Here is a 21,205-nt window from a genome sequence, read left to right on the forward strand (position 1 = left end):
TACAGGCATTTAGGGAGTGAACCTTTGGAGGGGAGCTCTCTTTCTGACTTAATCTGTCTTTCTCTTTCTGCCCCTCAAAATTTTAGAAAAGTTTTAAGAAACATGAAAGCCGTGTTCACTTTTTTTTGGACTTGAGCTTAATTGCAGCTGTCCCTGATACTGTAGATAATAGGGCAAGTCTTTTAATATAATTTGCCAGTTAAATTTCCCAGAGTAAGGTTACTGACTGGACTTACAGAAACCTGAGAGGAGTCTGGCGACTTGAGGTGACACAATCAACACTTTCTCTCTACAGGCTTGCAGAGATTTCCTCGTGTTAGCTCAGACCCATAGTAAAAAATGGCAGAAGTCGCTGCAGTATGAGAGAGACCAGCGCATTCGACTGGAAGAGACCCTCGAGCAGCTGGCAAAGCAGCACAATCACCTGGAGAGGGCCTTCCGGGGAGCCACAGTTCTGCCTGCAAATACCTCTGGCAGCACAGGTTCTGGTAAAGGTAAGGCACTTGGGTAGCGCGTGGGGAGACCAAGCTCTGTAGTTTTCTGCAAGTGCTAGAAGAGCTCCAAATTCTCAAGGACTCATGTGTAACAGAATTGGAGCTGCTTATTTTGGCTTTCCCACTGCTTTCTATCTTTTATTGTATGTTATGGTCTATATTTAAAAGAATCTGCTATCCCAGGCATTTGGTCAGTATAACCAAAGTAAACAAATAGGGCTTTTCTTTTTATAGATCAGTGTTGCTCTGGCAAAGGGGACATGAGTGATGAGGATGATGAAAATGAATTTTTTGATGCCCCTGAGATCATCACCATGCCTGAAAATTTGGGACACAAGTAAGTTGTTATTATAATTATTTTTTAAAAGGTTTATTCTTTATTTATTTGAAAGGCAGAATTACAGAGAGAGAGGTCTTCCATCCACTGGTTCACTCCCCAAATGGCCGCAACAGCCAGAACTTGACCAGGCTGAAGCTAGGAGCCAGGAGCTTTTCTGGGTCTCCCATGTGGGTATAGGGGCCCAAGCACTTGGCCATCCTCCGCTGCTTTCCCAGGTGCATTAGCAGGGAGCTGGATTGGAAGTAGACCAGCCAGGAATCGAACAGTTGCCATATGGGATACTGGCACTGCAGGCAGCAGCTTAACCTGCTACACCACAGCGCAGGCCCCAAGTAAGTTACTCTTGACTGGCAAAGAAAATGAACATACCTGGCCATCAATAGGTTAGAACCGTTTTAGGAGAAGTATCATAGTGTCAGTGTTTACTGGAAAACTGTCAACTATTTTAACATAAACAAATTCTCTGGAGGTATTTAAATGCATACCTATTCTAAGTGTCATCATTTGATCACCCATCAGTAAGTTTGTACAGTGTACTTGGCATTCTGTTTTGTAAAGAAATGTCAAGGACCAAACTCTAGTTCTGATCTTTGTTCTCATTCTCCCACTTTTCCCATCCATACAGGCGTACTGGCAGCAACATCAGTGGAGCCAGCAGTGACATCAGCCTTGATGAACAGGTAATTCTTACAAGGGAGTTAACAGAGGTGAGGGAGTTGGGGTCTGAGTCCCAAGAATTTGTTTCTGAAGTGCTAAGAACAACAGAAAATACTGTTTTTTAAGCATGGGGGAAGGGAAGGTTATAAATAACAGATTTTCTGTTCTTTGTGGGTGATTCAATGGCTTTGTTTTTGTTCTCAGTACAAGCATCAGCTGGAGGAGACCAAGAAGGAAAAGAGAACCAGAATACCATACAAGCCAAACTATAGCCTGAATCTGTGGAGCATCATGAAGAACTGCATTGGAAAAGAACTCTCCAAGATCCCCATGCCGGTGAGGTTCTTGCACACCCAAACTGTTAGGCTGTCTTCTCAGCTTTAGTGGAAAGAGTGCTAATGTGACATCCCATTTGTTTAGCATCTTGTGGCATGGTCTTTATTACCCTTATAGTCATAAATTGTCCGTTAAAATTAGCTGCTTTAATTTTGGCCATGAGTCTAGTATGTTCCTGGATCACCTAGAATCAGATACTTCAATAACAGTTATTTGTGAGCAAATTCCTATACTGGAGACATGCAAAAATAAAAACAGCGTGCTGTTTTCAAGATGTAGTTAGTTTGAAAGAGACGGACCTAGGTGTAGATATGGTGGTACAGCAGGTTAAGCTGTCACTAGGATGCTTGCTTCCCATGTCAGAGTGCTGATTCAGGTACTGGCTCTAACACTTCCGATCCAGTGTCTTGTTAATTGTGCCTGGGAGGCAGCAAGTGATAGGCCAGGTGCTTGGGTTCCTGCTACCCTGCTGGGAGACCTGAGTAGCACTCTGGCTGTTGCAGACTTCTGGGTAGTAAATTAGTGGATGGAAGATATGTCTCTCTTTTTCTGCCTTTCTCTCATTCTACCTTTCAAAAAAAGACATGAAAACAAAAAATTCAATTTTTTTATTATAGTGTTAATGTTATAGAACTACTGCACATACAAAGGTTTAGGGAACACAGAAGCAAAAGCATCTCATTCCAGCCAGGAAGTTGAGGACCATCTCCATGGTTAAGATGGCATATAGGCTGACCTCCTTGGCTCTGATCAGGTCGTCATCCAGCATGTCCACATTGTTGCCAGTGATCTTTTTAAAATCCCAAATGTAGTCATGTCACTCTTCAGCTTAAGAGATATCAGTAGAGTGCTCGCTTCGGCAGCACATATGCTAAAATTGGAAAGAGATATCAGTAGATCTTAGTTGCTTTCTTTTTTAAAAGATATATTTGAAAGGTAGAGTTACAGAGAGAGAGGGGTAGACCGAGAGAGATCTTCCATCCACTGGTTCACTCCCCAAATGGCTGCAACAACCAGGACTGGGCCAGGGTGAAGCCAGGAGCCAGGAGCTGCATACGGGTCTCCCATGTGGGTGCAGGGCCCCAAGCATTTGGACCATTCTCCGCTGCTTTCCCAGGCTCATCAGCAGGGAGCTGGATCAGAAGTGAAGTAGCCAAGACTCAACTCTGTGCCCATATGGAATGCCGGCAGTGTTGGCATGCAGTGGCTCAGCACCACTATACCACAATACCAGCCCCTAATCTTCATTGCTTTGAGTGTAGTCCATATACTTTAGGGAACCCACTTGGTATTTCTTCCCAGTGGGCAAGGCTCTGCCTTACACATCTGGGGTTCTAGTCATTAGGATTACCTTCAGGTTCTCAAAAGTATCTTGTGTTTTCTCTCAGGACTTTGCACACAGTCTTCTTTCTGCCTGGACTTTCATCAATTCACTGCCAACTCAAGCCACTTTTCTTTTGCTGTTCCTAGTACCCTTTTCTTTGGAATTCAGCTATCGTGTTGTTTCTTGAAGCACACCTTCTCCAGCACCTCCAGTAAGCATGAGATGTCTGTCTCCTGTGCTCTTACATCTGGGCAGTGCTTGTTCACTTCACAAGCATTGACTGAGTACCTACTATTTGCCTGGTGTTGAGCCAGTATATATTAGGTATAGGTTCAATGTGAAGAAACAAATCCAGAATGTATTGCTTTAAACCAGGGTTTTAGCTCCCTGCTGGTATGCCTGGAAAACCAGCAGAAGATGGCCCAAGTTCTTGGACCCTGTCCCCTATATGTGAGATCCAGAGTTCCAGGTTCCTGGCTTCAGTCTGGCCCAGCCTGGGCTATTGCAGCCATTTGGTAGTGAACCAGCAGATTGCAGATTTCTCTGTGTGTGTGTGTGTATGTGCACGTGCGTGCGTGCACACATCCGTATGTAAGTGTATGTCTCCTCCCTCTCTTTTTAACTCTGCCTTTCAAATAAATAAATACATCTTTTAAAAACAATAAAATAAAGCAGAGATCTGCAAACTAAGGTCTTTAGGTCAAATCTTGATGCCATTTCTTCGGCCTGCAAGCTAGGAATGGTTCTTATATTTCCTTCTGCATCAACAGCACTAAATAGTTGTGACAGACTACATGGCCCTCCCAGCCTGAGTGTTTACTATCTCACCCTTTACAGAAAAAGCTGGCAACTTCTGCCTTGAATAAATATTGGCTTAACTCATTCTTACTAAAATCCAGGGTAGGTGATCCTGTACTGGCACTGTACTCTACAGTGTCAGGACCAGGCTTCTTTCTTTCTTTTTTTTTTTTATGGGAAAGTATCATTTTATTAGTAATAATATAAGAATTTGATACCAAAGAAATGAAAGTGGTTTTACAAGCTCAGAATTTTTGTTAAGTACATGAAATTTCCATTTTATTGTACAGTTTTATGTTTACACTAGTTTAAATGCATTCTCTATAACTATATCAACTTAGGTCCTATGGGATTATTTCAGTCATCCCCACCGTGTGACTTTACCAACAAGATTGAAGCTAAACAAAATTAGAAACAGCAAACTTTTAGATGAATGTGGTAAGAAATGGTTATTAGATAATGACTAGGGGTGTTAACCTCCAACAAGATACTTTGTTAAAAGGATCCTTCTAACACAGCAGTTATATCAGAAGCTTCAAAGCACAAGGGCTTTCAGAATTATAGTACAATAAAAGAAGTTTCTGCAGCTTAAATCTCTTGCAGGCCCAATCCTGAGAAGTGAGGCAAAGCATCTTTCCTTCAAATGCAGTGTGTCTCCAGCATTTCCACCTGACTGAACTTTCAGAGATGGATGTCCAAGACATATCATAAATCTGTGTACCACCGTGGGTTCATACCCATACACGTCTGAGGGTGGAAGAACACATATGGTAATCAGCAGGAGCTGACTGTAGAAGCAGAGGCTGGTGGTGCTGGTGCAACCCTGTGGGAAGTTCTCTTCCACAGAGGCCAAGTAGAAAAGTCCTAGAGAAATCAGTGGAATAAGGATGGTCAGAGTAGGAGGAGACAGAAACATTCTCTTCTCCCACCACTACCTGCCACGGTGTTTTAAAAGGGCTATGGTATTAAGAACATTTAGTTGTTGTGGTTTATAAAAATTATGATCTAGTGCTGCTCAGTTTCTTGCTTCTTTTGATCGATCATCCTTGCTGCCTGTGGTATCATATTAGGGATCCCATCAGTGATTGGACAGGCTATTCCCAACTCTTCATTAATCAATTCATTTGTTGATGCTTCATAGCTGAGCAACTTCTTGGACAGGGAGCACACCAGGAACTCCAGGGGCACTGGGTGGAAGGCACTGGGCAGCAGCCCCACCCTCTCATTCAGATCTGCCAAGGGCCTCTACCCAGTGTACCCGCAGCACTGAGGCCAGCCTGCCGATTGCTCCACTAAGCATGGTCCGGCTCTGGCTTCTTTCTGTCCTGTTGCACTGCTGTTTCTGAAACCATCAGAATCTCGTTCCAGACATCTTAGAAGATGGATAAACAGGATGAGCAGGCTCAGCCTTTTCAGAGTGTTTCTTGGAAACTGTATAAACTGTTTTCACTTAAATCTCTGTCGACAGAACTTAGTTGTATGGCCCCAGCTAACAGGAAAAGAGGCTGAAAACGACGACTTCTATTCTGGATACCATGACCTAGTCAAAAATTGGCAGTTCTACCAGTTGTAAATGAAGGGAAGAATGGATTGGGGGCAGGGGTGGCTGCCTGCAAGTTCCATCCACAGTCAGGTGTTTGGCATACAGAAATACAGAAACCATTCTCTGATTGGAACTTATGGGACAGTGTGGTTGCCGCCTCTTCAGTGATGGCTTTCCTCACAGTCAGGAGCTATGTCTAATTGATCTTTTTCTTTCTATTTGATCCTTAGCCCAGTGCCTGGTATATGTAGATCATACAGCAAATGTTGAATTAATTAATTAATTGGGTCTTAGAAAACAAGCTTATATGTAAGTATGTAGAATTTTTTGTTGGAAAAATGTTGGCTTCCAACCAAGAGAAAGACATCAGTAAATATACTGGAGAAACACAAAATTGTCTTATTGGGGACCTGAAAAGAATCTCTACTTGCCTAGGGCTTCAGGCAGTCAAGGCGGATCATTGCAATCTCATAAATGCGGTTCCTGTTCAGAAATAGCTTCTGGGTCTAGGTGACCTCCCTGTCCTCCTTTACTGTTTGTTCCTTGTTGACATTGCCCTTAGGAATGTGCAATCCTGTACCTGTTTGCCTGCAACTCAGGTCCTCACCCTTACCCTGTACTGTACTGTGTCACAGAAAAGCTGATCTCTCTAGGCTATATTTTTCAGGCTTCTGTGCGTGCTGCAGTCTGGCTGGGCTCCACCAATACAAGATAACAGCAGGAGATTGCAGCCAGGAGGAAGGATGTTTCTCCTGCTCTGTGCCCTTTGAGACAGTGCTCTGGCAGCAGCTGTGTGGCTCTGGTTTTTGCTGGACAGGCCTTCCCTACACCCTACTAGAGATTTTACCTCCCTGCCAGATCCCCCTCGCCTCTGGGCTGCAATAATACCAACTGTTGTTCTTTTTTGTTTCTCTAGACTACCAGCGGTTATGACTTCCTGCTGTTGCTAATCTCTGGGTTATCTTTTTTGGCTGCCTAATTCTCCATCAGCAGTATAATGAATTCCCTGCTTCCTTCCACTTTAAATACTCAGATTCATTTGTTTCCCTGTTTGCCCTCTGAATGACAAAATGACCATTATAAAAAGCTTGGCACTTTTAGAGATACTGTGGTTTCTGGAACAGCTGTGGGACCAGTGCTGTGTGTGTGTGTGTGTGTGTGTGTTTGTAAAGCAGCGATAGCTTAAGGATTCTGTGCTCCTAGTCCCAGGCAGGGCTAATACGTGTAGTATCCTCCCATGGACTATACCACTCATCCCTGTTTCCCTGAAATTGTATGGCAAAGCAAAGGTACTTCATACTACCTGAAATTCTGCTACTGAGAAAGTTTGTTAACACAGTTAATAAGCACCCTCTTTTAAAAATGCCCTTCATGATTAGATTTTATCAGCTTTGCCATCCTACAGTGTGCACTTGTCTTATACTGCTTGTCTCTCTATAGAGAAGGTGGTTTAACATGTAGAACTCTGGTGGATCCTACTTCCAAAAAGATAAGCATTCTAGTGTTGGGAAAATGTACACAGAAAAACATTTGACATATTTCTCAAAAGAAAAAAGCAGATTCTGGTTTATTATTTTTTTAAAGTATGTAAAAATATGCCACAAACATGAAAAATGAGTAGTGGTTTATTAATGGTGGTTATTGATAGCATTTTGAGTACTCTTTTTCACTATACCTTCAGAGTTTTTTATAGAGAAATTTTCAAGCTGTTAATTTCATAATTGACAGCAGACAGTTCAGCATTTCTTAATTGACAGCAGACAGTAAACATTAGGATAGTAAATGGCTTAGAGATTGGTGGGTAGCAGGTTAGACAAAAATACAGAAAGAAAGGTGGGATATAAGAAAAATCTTTTTTTTTTTTTAAACTAAAATAATTGCTTAGGACCACTACCATTCTATAACAAGACTTTTCTTTTCCTTCCATCCTCCGTTTTCTGTACTTGGAACTCAGGCTAGTAATACCCAGGCTCATTCAGCTGTATTGTTGATCACATAAACTTTATGGTCTAACTTGGGAAATCTAGCAAGTTTTAAAGTAGTAATGTATTTAAAATCCATTTAATTTAGAATCTTAACTTCTGAGGGTAGAGAGTGTAAACAATATCTCTTTTGGGCTGGCGCCGTGGCTTAACAGGCTAATCCTCTGCCTTGCGGCGCCGGCACACTGGGTTCTAGTCCCAGTTGGGGCGCCGGATTCTATCCCGGTTGCCCCTCTTCCAGGCCAGCTCTCTGCTATGGCCCGGGAAGGCAGTGGAGGATGGCCCAAGTCCTTGGGCCCTGCACCCGCATGGGAGACCAGGAGGAAGCACCTGGCTCCTGGCTTTGGATCAGCGAGATGCGCCGGCCGCAGCGGCCATTGGAGGGTGAACCAGCAGCAAAAAGGAAGACCTTTCTGTCTCTCTCTCTATCCACTCTGCCTGTCAAAAAAAAAAAACAATATCTCTTCTGTTCGCTTCTTCACACCCAGTCAGTAACATAGGGTTTGACACACAGGTGGCCTCAGTAAATATTTGTGGAGTGAATAATTGAATAAATGATTGAACGTCTTTTTCCGCATTAGAAGCGCCATGTACTTACACAGCACACTGGCTTCATCCAGTGCTTGAACGCCATACGCTGGCTGTAAAACCTGGAAGGAAATCTGTGCAGCTTCCTCACAGATCCCATCGTGAGCACGCCAGGTCCAGAAACACAACTGTCCAACCTTGGAGAAGGAATCAGAGCCCTGGCCTGATGCAGAATTAAACCAAGACTTGGCAATTGTCTAGTTCAGAGTGGAAGCTAACTTTTGTAATGTAGTCTTCACTAATCAGGACATATCTATACTTATAAATTTTTTTAAAGATTTATTTATTTATTTGAAAGGCAGAGTTACAGTGAGAGAGAGAGAAGCAGAGAGGGAGGGAGAGAGAGAGAGGTTTGCTCCATCTGCTGGTTTGCTCCCCAAATGGCCAGAATGGTTGGAGCTGGGCAGATCTGAAGCTAGAAGCCTGGAGCTTCTTCCAGGTTTCCCATGTGGGTAAAGGAGCCCAAATACTTGAGCTGTCTTCCACTGCTTTCCCAGGCACATTAACAGGGAACTGGATTGGAAATGGAGCAGCCAGGACTTGAACTGGTGCCCTTATAGGATGCCAGCACTGCAGGCTGCGGCTTAACCTGCTGAACCACAGCGCCAGCGTCTGTACTTATAATTTGCTATCAGTTCTTCCCTCTCCCAAGGATTTGTAAATACTTAACTTCCTTTCTAGGTATACTTGTGCTAGAATGCATTACATTTCTTTTAAAAAAATATTCATTCATTTAATGCCTATTCAATGATGGAGTCTCCTCTGGGTTAGGCACCGATGGCTCTTGGGTGTGTGGTGCTAAACAGAAGAGGAATGATTCTCATATCAAAGAGCTTATAGTTGGTGAAACAAATGAAAATGGTGCTTTCTATCACTCACATGAACAGTTGACTACGAAGAATGAGTTGCTTGCAAGTTAGAGACCTGCTCTCTGAGCTAAGGCCTCTTTTCCTAGTGATTTCCATTTTCACCTCAGCATTTCGGTATCTGTTTTTCTACTTGGAGGAACTTAAACCATTTCTTATTAACCATGTGAGGAGTGTTTTTATACCTCTCTTTTCCTTACAGGTGAATTTCAATGAGCCCTTGTCCATGCTTCAGCGCCTTACTGAAGATCTGGAATACCATGAGCTGTTAGACCGAGCTGCAAAATGTGAGAATTCTCTAGAACAGCTCTGTTATGTTGCAGCTTTCACCGTGTCCTCCTACTCCACTACTGTCTTCCGAACTAGCAAGCCATTCAACCCATTGCTTGGGGAGACCTTCGAGCTGGACCGATTAGAGGAGAATGGGTACCGATCCCTCTGTGAGCAGGTAAAGGAGTCTCAGGACCTTAACACCTTTTGATTGCTCTCTCTGGGTGTTATGTCTGCAGAAATTCTTGTTCATGTCATCCCAGCCCTCTTGTTTCCGTCAGCACTACAACACTGGAGACCTTGGTATTCGCCTACTATTGCGGGTGTGAAAATGTCAAGTGTAAATTTTGACTGTTTGTCATTATCTAATAAACAGTATCTTTTCCTTCTGCCTTTTAATTTGAACTTGATTTCTTCAAGGTGAGTCATCATCCCCCTGCTGCTGCACACCATGCTGAGTCCAAAAATGGCTGGACATTACGTCAGGAAATCAAAATCACCAGCAAGTTTCGAGGCAAATACCTCTCCATTATGCCCCTCGGTAAGGCTGCCATCTTTGCAATAATTGGTGTGCCAGGACTGAAAGTTTTCTGGCATGATGGAGGAAGTCATGGTTCAAGAGTCAGCGGACTGGAGGTCTGATAGGGGAATAGAACCTCACTAGCTGATTTGGCCGAGTCGTTTAACATCTCAGCTATCGAATGAGTGATGAGGCCAGAGATTTTTAAGAACCTATCCAGTCAGAAATTCTTTGGTGTTTTTTTTTTTTTTTTTTAAGATTTATTTATTTTATTTGAAAGGTAGAATTACAGAGCGGCAAAGGCAGACAGAGAGAGGGAGAAGTCTTCCATCCTTAGGTTCACTCCCGAAATGACCGAAACGGCCAGAGCTGAGCTGATCCGAAGCCAGGAGCTTCTTTCATGTCTCCCACACAGGTGCAGAGGCCCAAGGACTTGGGCCATCTTCTACTGCTCTCCCAGACCATAGCAGAGAGCTGGATTACAAATGGAGCAGCTGGGACACAAACTGGCACCCATATGGGATGCTGGCAATGCAGGTGGTGGCTTTACCCCCTACACCACAGCTTTGGTCCCTTAGCTTTGCTTAATGCATCTTTAAACACTAGTTTGGTGGCTGGTGTTGTGGTACAGTGGGTTGAGCCACTGCCTACAATGCCGGCATTCCCATATAAGCACCAGTTTGACTTCTGACTGCCCTACTTCTGATCCTGCTCCCTGCTAATGTGTCTGGAAAGGCACTGGAAGATGGCCCAAGTACTTGGACCCCTGCCACCCATGTAGGAGACCAGAATGGAATTCCCTGCTCCTCTCTCCATAACTCTGCATTTCAAATAAATAAATAAATCTTAACAAACAAAACACACACTAGTTTAGAACACAAATTCTAGCATGCAGGAGTGTGTGTGTGTGTTTGGAAGCATTTTTATTAATTTTTAAATTTTTTTTTCATAATTACAGCTTTAGGAACATAGTGATTCTTCCTATTATGCCCACTTTGCAACCCATATTCCCACCCTCCTTCCTCTTTCCTCTCCTATTCCCATTTTTATTTTTTACTGAGATCCATTTCCAATTAACTTTCAATACATATGATTAACTCTGTACTAAGTAGAGTTCAACAAATTGTGTGGAAAAAAAAAAACAAAACTGTTCCTCAACAGTGGAGATAAGGCCTGTTCCAAGTCATTGCATCTCAAAGTGTTAATTTCATTTCTATAGATTACCTTATAGGTGTTATCACAGATCAAGGAAAACATATGGTATTTGTCCTTTTGGGACTGGCTTCACTAAGTATGATGTTTTCCAGTTTCATCCATTTTGTTGCAAATAACAGGATTTCTTTTTTATTTTAACCTCTGTGTAGTGTTCCATGGTGTATGTATCCCATAATTTTCTTTATCCAGTCTTCAATTGATAGACATTGGGTTGATTCCATATCTTAGCTATTGTGAATTAGATGCAGTAAACATGGTGGTACAGATAAGTCTTTCATACACTGATTTCATTCCCTTGGGCAAATTCCCAGGAGTGGGATGGCTGGGTCATGTGGTAGGTCTATATTCAGATATATTCAGATTTCTGAGGTATCGCCATATTGTTGTTTTTTTTTTTTTTAGAAGAAAGCTTTATTGTCAGGTTGGGGAAGCCTGCCAGGCCAAGGGGAGAGAGCAAGAGGGTAAGAGAGAGGAGGAGAGCTTAAGAGAGAGCTGTACTGTCTTCCACAGAGGCTGTACCAGTTTACATTCTCAACAACAGCGGATTAGGGTACCTTTTTGCCCACATCCTCACCAGCATTTGTTGTTTGTTGATTTCTGTATGTAAGCCATTCTAACAGGGGTAAAGTGAAACCTCATTGTGATTTTAATTTGCATTTCCCTGATGGCTAGTCATCCTGAGATTTTTTCATGTGTCTTTTGGCCATTTGGATTTTGCCCATTTCTTAACTGGGTTGTTTGTTTTGTTGTTGAGTTTCTTGATCTCTTTATAGATTCTAGTTATTAATCCTTTATTGGTTGTATAGTTTGCAAATAATTTCTCTCATTCTGTCAGTTGCCTCTTCACTTTGCGGAGTGGTTATTTTTGTATATTTGTTTTTTTTAGTGCAGAAGCTTCTCAATTTGATGTAATCTCATTTGTCAATTTTGGCTTTGATTGCCTGTGCCTCTGGGATCTTTTCCAAGAAGTCTTTGCTTATGCAGTGTCTTGCAGGGTTTCCCTAATATTCTCTCCTAATTCAATGGTATCGGCTCACAGATTTAGGTCTTTAATCCATTTTGAAGATAGCGGTCTTGCTTCATACCTCTGCATGTGGAGATCCAGTTTTCCGAACACCATTTGTTGAAGAGACTGTCCTTGCTCCAGGGATTGATTTTAGCACCTTTGTCAGGGATAACTTGGTTGTAGATGTGTGGGTTGATTTCAGGTGTTTCTGTTCTTTTTTTTTTTTTTTTTAAAGATTTATATATTTATTTGAAAGTTAGAGTTACTAAGAGAAAGGAGAGGCAGAGGGAGAGGTCTTCCATCCGCTGGTTCACTCCCCCATTGGCTGAAATGGCCAGAACTGCGCTGATCCAAAGCCAGGAACTTCCTCCGGGTCTTCCCACATGGTAGTGCTGCATTCCCAGGCCATAGCAGAGAGCTGGATTAGAAGTGGAGCAGCCAGAATTCGAACCGGTTCCCATATTGGATGCTGGCACTGTAGGTGGTGACTTGACACACAGCGCCGGCTCCAATGTTGCTGTTCTGTTCCATTGGTTTATTCATCTGTTTTGTGCCAGTGCTAGGCTGTTTTGATTATAACTGCTCTGTAGTATGTCTTTTTTTTTTTTTTACTTTTTCATTTTAATTAAAAAGTAATCATTTCATCTTACTGACACAAGGATTTTAAAGAGGAAAAAAATACACTATATAACATAAACAGTTCAGAACATAAAATGCTGCCATTTGAGGGACCTTGAGTTTTGAAACCATTTCTTGGTCACTGGCAGGAGCTCAGCCAAAGCCACAGTGGCTCCCTCACCCCTGCCAGGGGCCCCTTGAGGCTGCCCCACGGGGCTTTACTGAGCACAACCCTAAGGAGAGGGCAGCTTTCCTCTGGCTCAACTCAGAGCAGCAGCCAGAAGCCCTCCCTGCAGCAATTTTATTCCAGCTCCAAAGTTTTGAATTGCCACCCCTATCAGAACATGTCCAGCCGTCAGAAGTCTGACATCGAACTGTTCCCCAGCTCCTGCTGCTCAGAAAACAGAACCCGGGTCTGGAGGAGAATAAGAGGCGGGGTCTTTGAGCCAAATACTGAAAACCAGTCATTGAAAGGATGGGTGTCCACTGCCAGAGCTGAGCTCCTCCTCAGAGCCAGCTCCAGGACGGTGCTGCTAGAGAGGGGTGCAGACAGAACTGTGAAGGGGGAAGCATGGGGGCCCAGATTCACAGTTTGTGTCAAACTGCTGGTGACTGGAGCTGTTCAGTCCATTAGAGATCCTCCAGCAAAATGGGGGGTGGGGAGCCAAAAACAAAAAACCACCACCCTGACTAGGGCAGAGAACTTTCTTCTTTTGTAGCTGCCTTGGCCATGCTTCCACACCGCAGAGCAGCTGACTTAGGAATCCCAAGGCAGCCCTGCCCCCATGTCGGGGGAGGGCACGAGGACACAGAGCCTGTCAAGGGCACTGTGCTTCTTTGCGACCCTAGGTAGAAGCTCAAGCCCTTGTCGACATGCATGGAAGCCTTGGTGAGTTCAAAATGAACAATGGTGGCAGCTACCACCATGACCCATGCCAGTCCCAACTCTGCTAGCTGAGGCTTGCCTTCTTCTTCCTTTCCTCCCACAAGTCCAGCAGAGAGGACCCAGAGAAGCTCCCTCAAACATACACTGAGCCTGGACACCTGTAATGTCCCCAAAACTCCAGAGATATTTGTCTTCTATAAAAAAACAAAAACAAGGAAGGTACATCTCCAGGTGCATTATAAACTTAGTAGGGAATAAGTAATACAGCTCTGGGCAGAAGAGAGCAGGTGGCAGAAACGCATGACAGTGGATGTAGACCTGGAGCATTCAAAGGACGTCCTCTAAGCAACTCCATTTAGAACACAGTAGCTGGGAGGAGGCCAGGGGCCCTGGGGACATCAGTAATGCCTCTGGTAAGATCCCATGGGGGCCTGGGGCTCTCCCACCTGTACCGTGGTCTGGTTAACCAGGTGGGAGAGAGCAGGGCCACTCTGGATCAGGGTGTCCAGAGCTTTCTGTACACTTAGATTGTCAAAGCTGATACCTGTGGAAGTCACAGGCCTGTGGCTAGCCATGTTGCTCACAGGTGCCAGGCGACTGGAGGGCTGTCCAGAGAGTCCTTGGGAGGGAGCCCCAAACCTAGGGCCCGTGTTCTGAGCAGATCCTGCCTGTCCCAAAGTGTTCGGAAGCTGATTGCCAGAGGTCTGTGATCTTTGTTGAGGCTGGCTGTTCCTTGCTGTGGGAAAATTCTGGTTCTGGGTGCTTCCGGCAGCAACCACGGGGGATGCAGAGCTGCTATTGGCCGTGACCGTGCCACTACTGAAGAGCCTGAGTATTTTGGCCTGAAGCTCTTGCTGGGAGGTGGGGGGTGCAGCTGGAGCAGGTGTAGCAGAGGGGAGCACTTGACCACTCTGGAACAGTTGGGAGCTTGGCTGTGTCTTCAGCAAGGCACCCGAGATCGCCCAAGTGGCTGGTGGGAAATGTAGTATGTTTTGAAATCTGGTGTTGGGATACCTCTGGCATTGTTTTTGTTGTTTAAGATTGCTTTAATATTCATATTCCATATGAATTTCAGCATCATTTTTTCCATATTTGTGAAGAATGTCCTTTGTATTTTGATTAGGATTACATTGAATCTGTAAATTACTTTTGGTAGTATGGACATTTTGATATTGATTCTTCCAATCCATGAACATAGAAGATTTTTCCATTTTTTTGGTATCTTCTTTTTTTTTAATGTTTTGTAATACTCATCGTAGAGATCTTTGGTGTCCTTGATTAAATTTATTCCAAAAGTATTTGGTTTTTTTTAATAGCTATTTTGAATGGGGTTGATCTTAGAAGTTCTTTCTCAGCTGGGCATTGTCTGTGCATACAAATACGAAGGCTGTTGATTTTTGTGTGTTGATTTTATATCCTGCCACTTTACCAAACTCTTCTATAAGTTCCAGTAGTCTCTTGGTGAAGTCTTTTGGATCCCCTATGTATAGAATCATGTCATCTGCAAATAGCGATGGTTTGATTTCCTCCTTCCCAATTTGTATCCCTTCGATTTCTTTTTCTTGCCTAATGGCTCAGGCTTAAACTTCTAGGTTTATATTGAATAGCACCGTTGTCTGGTTCTGGTTCTCAGTGGGAATGCTTCCAACTTTTCCCCATTCGATAGCTTGCTGGCCATGGATTTGTCATAAATTGCCTTGATTGTTGACGAATGTTCCTTCTGTATGCAATTTGGTTGAAGTTTTCATCATGAAAAGGTGTTATGTTTTATCAAATGCTTTCTCTTTATCTATTGAGATAATAATTTGGTTTTTGTTCTTCAATTTGTTAATGTAATATATCACATTGATTGATTTGCAAATGTTGTACCATCCCTGCATAAATCCCAGTTGGTCTGGATGAATGATCTTTCTGATGTGTTGTTAAATTCAGTTGGCCAGAATTTTGTTGAGGATTTTTGCATCTATGTTCATCAGGGAAATTGGTCTATAGTTCTCTTTCTCTGTTGGATCTTTTTCAGCTTTAGGGATTAAGGTGATACTGGATTCATAGAAGGTGTTTGGGAGGATTCCATCCCTTTCAGTTATTTTGATAGTTTGAGAAGAGTTGGAGTTAGTTCTTTAAATGTTTGGTAGATTTCAGCAGTGAAGCCATTGGTCTTGGGCTTTTCTTTGCTGGGAGGGTCTTTATTACTGATTCAGTTTCCATCTTGGTTATTGGTCTGTTTAGGTTTTCAGTGTGTTCATGGCTTAGTTTAGGTATGTTTTATATGTCCAAGAATTTATCTATATCTTCTAGATTTACCCATTTGTTAACATATAGCTCTTTGTAGTAATTTCTGATGATTCTTTTTATCTCTGTGGTGTCTGTTGTTACATTTCCTTTTTTCATCTCTATTTTTATTGATTTGGGTCTTCTTCCTTTTTTTTGGTTGATTGGGCCAATGATGTGTCAATTTTGTTTATTTTTTCAAAAAACCAGTGTTTTGCTTTGCTGGTTTTGGGTTTCTATTTTGTTTACAATAGTCATATCTTCCTGTTGAATTGGTCCCTTAATTATTACATAGTGCCCTTCTTTGTCTCTTTTAACAGATTTTGTATTAAAGTCTATTTTGTCTGATATTAGGATGGCTGTACCAGCTCTTTTTTGGTTTCTGTTAGCATAGAATATCTTTTTCCATCCTTTCATGTTCAGTCTGCATGCATCTTTGTTTGTCAGATGTGTTTCTTGTATCAGCAGATAGATGGGTTTTGTTTTTTAATCCATTTAGCCAGTCTGTGTCTTTTAACTGGAGAATTAAGACCATTTACCTTTTTTTTTATATATAGATTTATTTATTTATTTTTTGACAGGCAGAGTGGATAGTGAGAGAGAGACAGAGAGAAAGGTCTTCCTTTTTGCCATTGGTTCACCCTCCAATGGCCGCTGCGGCCGGCGCATCTCACTGATCCAAAGCCAGGAGCCAGGTGCTTCTCCTGGTCTCCCATGGGGTGCAGGGCCCAAGGACTTGGGCCATCCTCCACTGCCTTCCCAGGCCACAGCAGAGAGCTGGCCTAGAAGAGGGGCAACCAGGATAGAATCTGGCGCCCCAACCAGGACTAGAACCTGGTGTGCCGGCGCCGCAAGGCAGAGGATTAGCCTGTTAAGCCACAATGCCGGCCTATAGATTTATTTTATTTATTTGAAAGACAGAGTTACAGAGAGAGGTGGAGACAGAGAGAGAGGTTTTCCATCTGCTGGTTCACTCCCCAGATGGCCACAATGGCTGGAGCTGTGCCGACCTGAAGCCAGGAGCCAGGAGTCTGTTCCGGGTCTCCCATGCGGGTGCAGGGGCCCAAGGATTTGGGCCATCTTCTACTGCGTTTCCAGGCCATAGCAGAGAGCTGGATCAGAAGAGGAGCAGCTGGGACTAGAACCAGTGCACATATGGGATGCTGGCGCTTCAGGTCAAGTAGCTATAACCCACTGCGCCACAGCACCAGCCCCGAGACCATTTATCTTTAAGATGGCTACTGATAAGTAACGACTGCTACAAGAACCACACAAAGGATCCGTGCAGTCCTCAGTGTGAACACGAATCCTGCAGTGATGACTCTCACCAGGGAATCAGGGAGCCCCAAACATGTGGAGCCACCCACAGTGACAGCCAAAAGTCCCAGCCACACCCTGCCCCCTCCCACAGGGCCACAGTGTTTACACAGTCCTAGTACAGAAGGCTCCCAAAGTCACGAGCACCCAACCCCCTGCCACTTCTCCCAGCCTGACTCGGGCATCTCCTGCTGAGCACCCAGACATGAGCTAGCGCAGCTGTTACATATGTCCAAAATGGTGCCTGCCCTCTTTATGCTAGATAGGGATGCAAGTGCAGGGTGGTTGGGGAGAAAAATGTACCCCCTTTTTTTTCCTCTAGGTTGGCAGGTATCCTGTCCACTACAGGGCTCCAAGCTGGGCCCACACTAGGCTCTTCCTTCAGCTTTATCACCAGTGGCTTGGGTGCTGCAGTCTGGTCTCACCACACTCCAAGGCTGGTGCAGTGGCTCTCAGCTGCTGGGGTCCCAAGCTGTCCCTGTCCATACCCTCCACATAGGTCTCCCCATTCTCTGCCGTTTTCTCCCAAACCCTTCCCTGAGATTGTACCCTCTCCACATCTTTTGATTATCCTCCCCTAGACTAGAGCAGTAAGCTCCCTCCCTCTTCTGCCATCTTCTGTATTACTCCTATTTTTATTTGAATGCATTTTTTAAAGAAAGTTCTCTCTCTTAAATGATTTTGTAAACCCACTATGTTAACCATCAGGTGCTCTTGGTACATCAGAACTCCATGATGTGAGGGTAGTTTTCCTGGCAGCTCCTCTCTTACCTCTCCTCCCTGCTTCCTTTTTTTTTTTTTTTTTTTTTTTTTTTTTTTTTTTTTTAATTTATTAGGTAGAGTTGCAGACAATGAGAGAGAGAGACAGAGAGAAAGGTCTTCCTTCCGTTGGTTCACTCCCCAAATGGCCACTATGGCCAGTGCTGCACTGATCAGGAGCCAGGTGCTTCCTCCTGGTCTCCCATGCGGGGGTAGGGGCCCAAGCACTTGGGCCATCCTCCACTGCCTTCCCGGGCCACAGCAGAGAGCTGGACTGGAAGAGGAGCAACCAGGACTAGAACCCAGTGCCCATATGGGGTGCCGGTGCCGCAGGTGGAAGATTAACCAAGTGAGCCACGGCGCTGGCCCCCCTGCTTCCTACTTACACCTGATGGATTAGATATCATTTATATAATGGCTGAATTCCTGGTAAGATGAAACTTTACTTAAAAAGATCTTATTGAATTACACAGTAATTTTGTGTAAGGATTAAAATATCAGTCCTGGGACTAGGAATCCTAATATGCAATATTAGAGTACTATATAAAAACTTTACACCTTTATGGATCCATTAGCTTTCCCCTACTTTGTGTTTTTATTTTCATACAAAATTATATTTTTAACATTATCTGATCAATAAGTATTTTTAGCTTTATTTATTTGAAAGGTAGAGCGACAGAGAGAGAGCTTCTGTTGACTAATTTATTCCCCAAACGGCTTCAACAACCAGGTCCAGGCAGGGCCACAGCAGGAGCCAGGGACTGCATCTTGGTCTTCCAAGATTGCATCTTCTGCTGGTTTCCCAGGCACATCAGCAGGTAAAAAGGAAGCAGTCTCATCACAAGCAATGGCTTAACCAGCTGTGCCACAATGTTGATCCCTGATAAACAGTTTCATAAAGTTGTTTTATCTTCTAAATCATAGAAAAAGGAGGAAAAAAGAATTACATTTATATTGTCCTTATGTAGTTTAACTATAGCTACTTTTACTGGTCTCGTTTTCAAATTTATCTTTTATAAGATTTTATTTATTTATTTGTGAGGTAAAATTACATACAGAGAGGGAGAGACAGAGAGAAAGGTCTTCCATCCTCTGGTTCACTCCCCGGAAGGTTGCAACCGCCAGAACTGGGCTGATCCAAAGCCAGGAGCTTCTTCCAGATCTCCCCACGAGTGTGGAGGCCCAAACACTTGGGCCATCTTCCACTGCTTTCTCAGGCCATAGCAGACAGCTGGATTGGAAGAGAACCAGCTGGGATCCAACCCCCACTAATATGGGAAGCTAGCACTGCAGGTGGAGGCTTGGTCCACTATGCCACAACACCAGCCCCTCTTTTTCAAGTTTGTTTTTTTTTATTTGACAGATAGAGTTAGATAGAGAGAGAGAGACAAAGGTCTTCCTTCCATTGGTTCACCCTCCCAAATAGCCGCCACGGCCAGAGCTACGCCGATCCAAAGCCAGGAGCCAGGTGCTTCCTCCTGGTCTCCCATGCAGGTGCAGGAGCCCAAGCACTTGGGCCACCCTCCACTGCCTTCCCAGGCCACAGGAGAGAGCTGGACTATAAGAGGAGCAACCGGGACTAGAACCCGGCACCCATATGGAATGCTGGTGCTGCAGGTGGAGGATTAACCAAGTGAGCCATGGCACCAGCCCCGTGTTTTTCAAATTTTTAAATATCTTAGAAATCATGGAGAAAGAGAGAGAGTGAGCGGTATCTCTTGTCTTCTGACTCAGTCCCCATATGCTTGCCAATGGGTAGAGCTGGGCCAGGCCAAAGCTAGGAGTTGGAAACTCAGTTTGAGTCTGCCACACAGGTGGCAGGGACCCAGCTGTTTGAGTCATCATCTGTGGTCTCCCACAATACACATTAGAAGGAAACTAGAATTGGAAGCAGAGCAGGAACTCTAAGCCTGGCACTTCAGAATAGGATGCAGGCATCTGGAGTAGCTCTTAACTGCTACACTGGATGCCTAACCTGGGTCTCTTTATTTCTTAATGTGGATTTAAGTTACTGTCTAATGCCCTTTCATTTTAGTCTGTAGGACTCCCATTTAGTATTTCTTATAAGGTACAACTGTTTATCTGGGAATGTTAAGTTCTCATATGTTTGCGGGATTATTTTCTAAGTTATAGAACTGTTGCTTTGAAAGGCTTTTTTTTTTTTTTTTTAATATGTCATTCTGCTGCCTTCTGGTCTGTATGGTTTTTCTTTTTCTGGTTATTTTATTGTAGTAAAATGCATATAACAAAATTTAGCATCTTAACCATTTTAAATGTATAGTTCAGTGGTATTAAATACATTCATAAAAACCACCATCCATTTCTAGAACTTTTCCTCTTGGAAAACTGAAACTATGTACCCATTAAACAACTCCCTATTCTCCTTCACTCCAGCACCTGGAAACCACCATTGTGTTTTATGTCTCTGTGATTTTTAACTAAGTACCTCATATAAGTAGAATCATATAGTATTTGTCTTTTTGTAACTGGCTTATTTCATGTAATGTAATGTTTTCAAGGTCCATCCCTATTGAATGCTGAATAATATTCCTTTATATGTATATAGTGCATTTTGCCTATCTGTTCATCTGTCAGTGGACACTTTGGGTTGCTTCCCTGCTATTGTGAAAATGCTACTGTGAACATGAGTGTACAAATATTTCCTTGAGACTCTGCTTTCATTCTTTTGGGCATATATACAGAGAATTGCTGGATCACATGGCAGTTATGTTTTTAATTTCTTAAAGAACCACCATACTGTTTTCTGCAGTGGTTGTATCATTCATTTCCACTAACAGGGTATAAAGTATAATTACTCCACATTCTTCCCAATACTTGTTATTTTTTGGTTTTTTTGTTTTATTTTGTTTTGTTTTTTGATGGTAGCTATCCTAGTGGGTAGAAGGTGGTATCTCATTTTGGTTTTGCCATGTATTTCCCTAATAATTAGTGATGGTGTCCCTTACTCAATAACCATTTGTACATCTGTATTAGAGAAATGTCTGTTCTAATCTTTGCCCAGTTTTGAATTGTTTTGTTTTTTGTTGTTGAGTTTTAGGAATACTGTATATATAACCCCTTATCAGATATAGATTTGTAAATATGTTTTCCCATTCTGTGAATTGACTTTTTCTCTGTTGATACGGTCCTCTGCCGCACAATATTTTCAAACAATCTAATAAGTTCATTTTGTCCATATGTTGTTGCTTTGTCTTTGGTGTTATATCCAAGAAATAATTGCCAAATCAAGTATTGTGAAGCTTTTGCCTGTGTGTTCATCTAAAACTTTTATAGTTTTTGGTCTTTGATTCATTTGAAGTTAATTTTTGTATGTGATACTAGGGAAAGTTTTAACTTTATTCTCTTGTGTGTGGATATCCAGTTTTCACAGCACCATCTGTTGAAGACATTGTCC

General features: G+C 43.1%; 1 protein-coding gene across 3 annotated transcripts in view; it reads left to right on the top strand.

Moving 5' to 3' along the window:
* PATL1 (PAT1 homolog 1, processing body mRNA decay factor) overlaps positions 1-21,205 on the top strand; it is a 107,070-nt gene that overhangs the window by 73,861 nt on the left and 12,004 nt on the right. For all 3 annotated transcript variants that reach the window (XM_062196077.1, XM_062196078.1, XM_062196079.1), the window contains 6 exons: positions 296-494; positions 729-831; positions 1,460-1,514; positions 1,696-1,827; positions 9,131-9,376; positions 9,619-9,739. In XM_062196077.1, coding sequence (XP_062052061.1) covers positions 296-494; positions 729-831; positions 1,460-1,514; positions 1,696-1,827; positions 9,131-9,376; positions 9,619-9,739 — 856 coding nt within the window. The remainder of the gene's footprint in view (positions 1-295; positions 495-728; positions 832-1,459; positions 1,515-1,695; positions 1,828-9,130; positions 9,377-9,618; positions 9,740-21,205) is intronic.

Source organism: Lepus europaeus, chromosome 7 (genome assembly GCF_033115175.1).
Source record: "Lepus europaeus isolate LE1 chromosome 7, mLepTim1.pri, whole genome shotgun sequence".
Taxonomy (NCBI): Eukaryota; Metazoa; Chordata; class Mammalia; order Lagomorpha; family Leporidae; genus Lepus; species Lepus europaeus.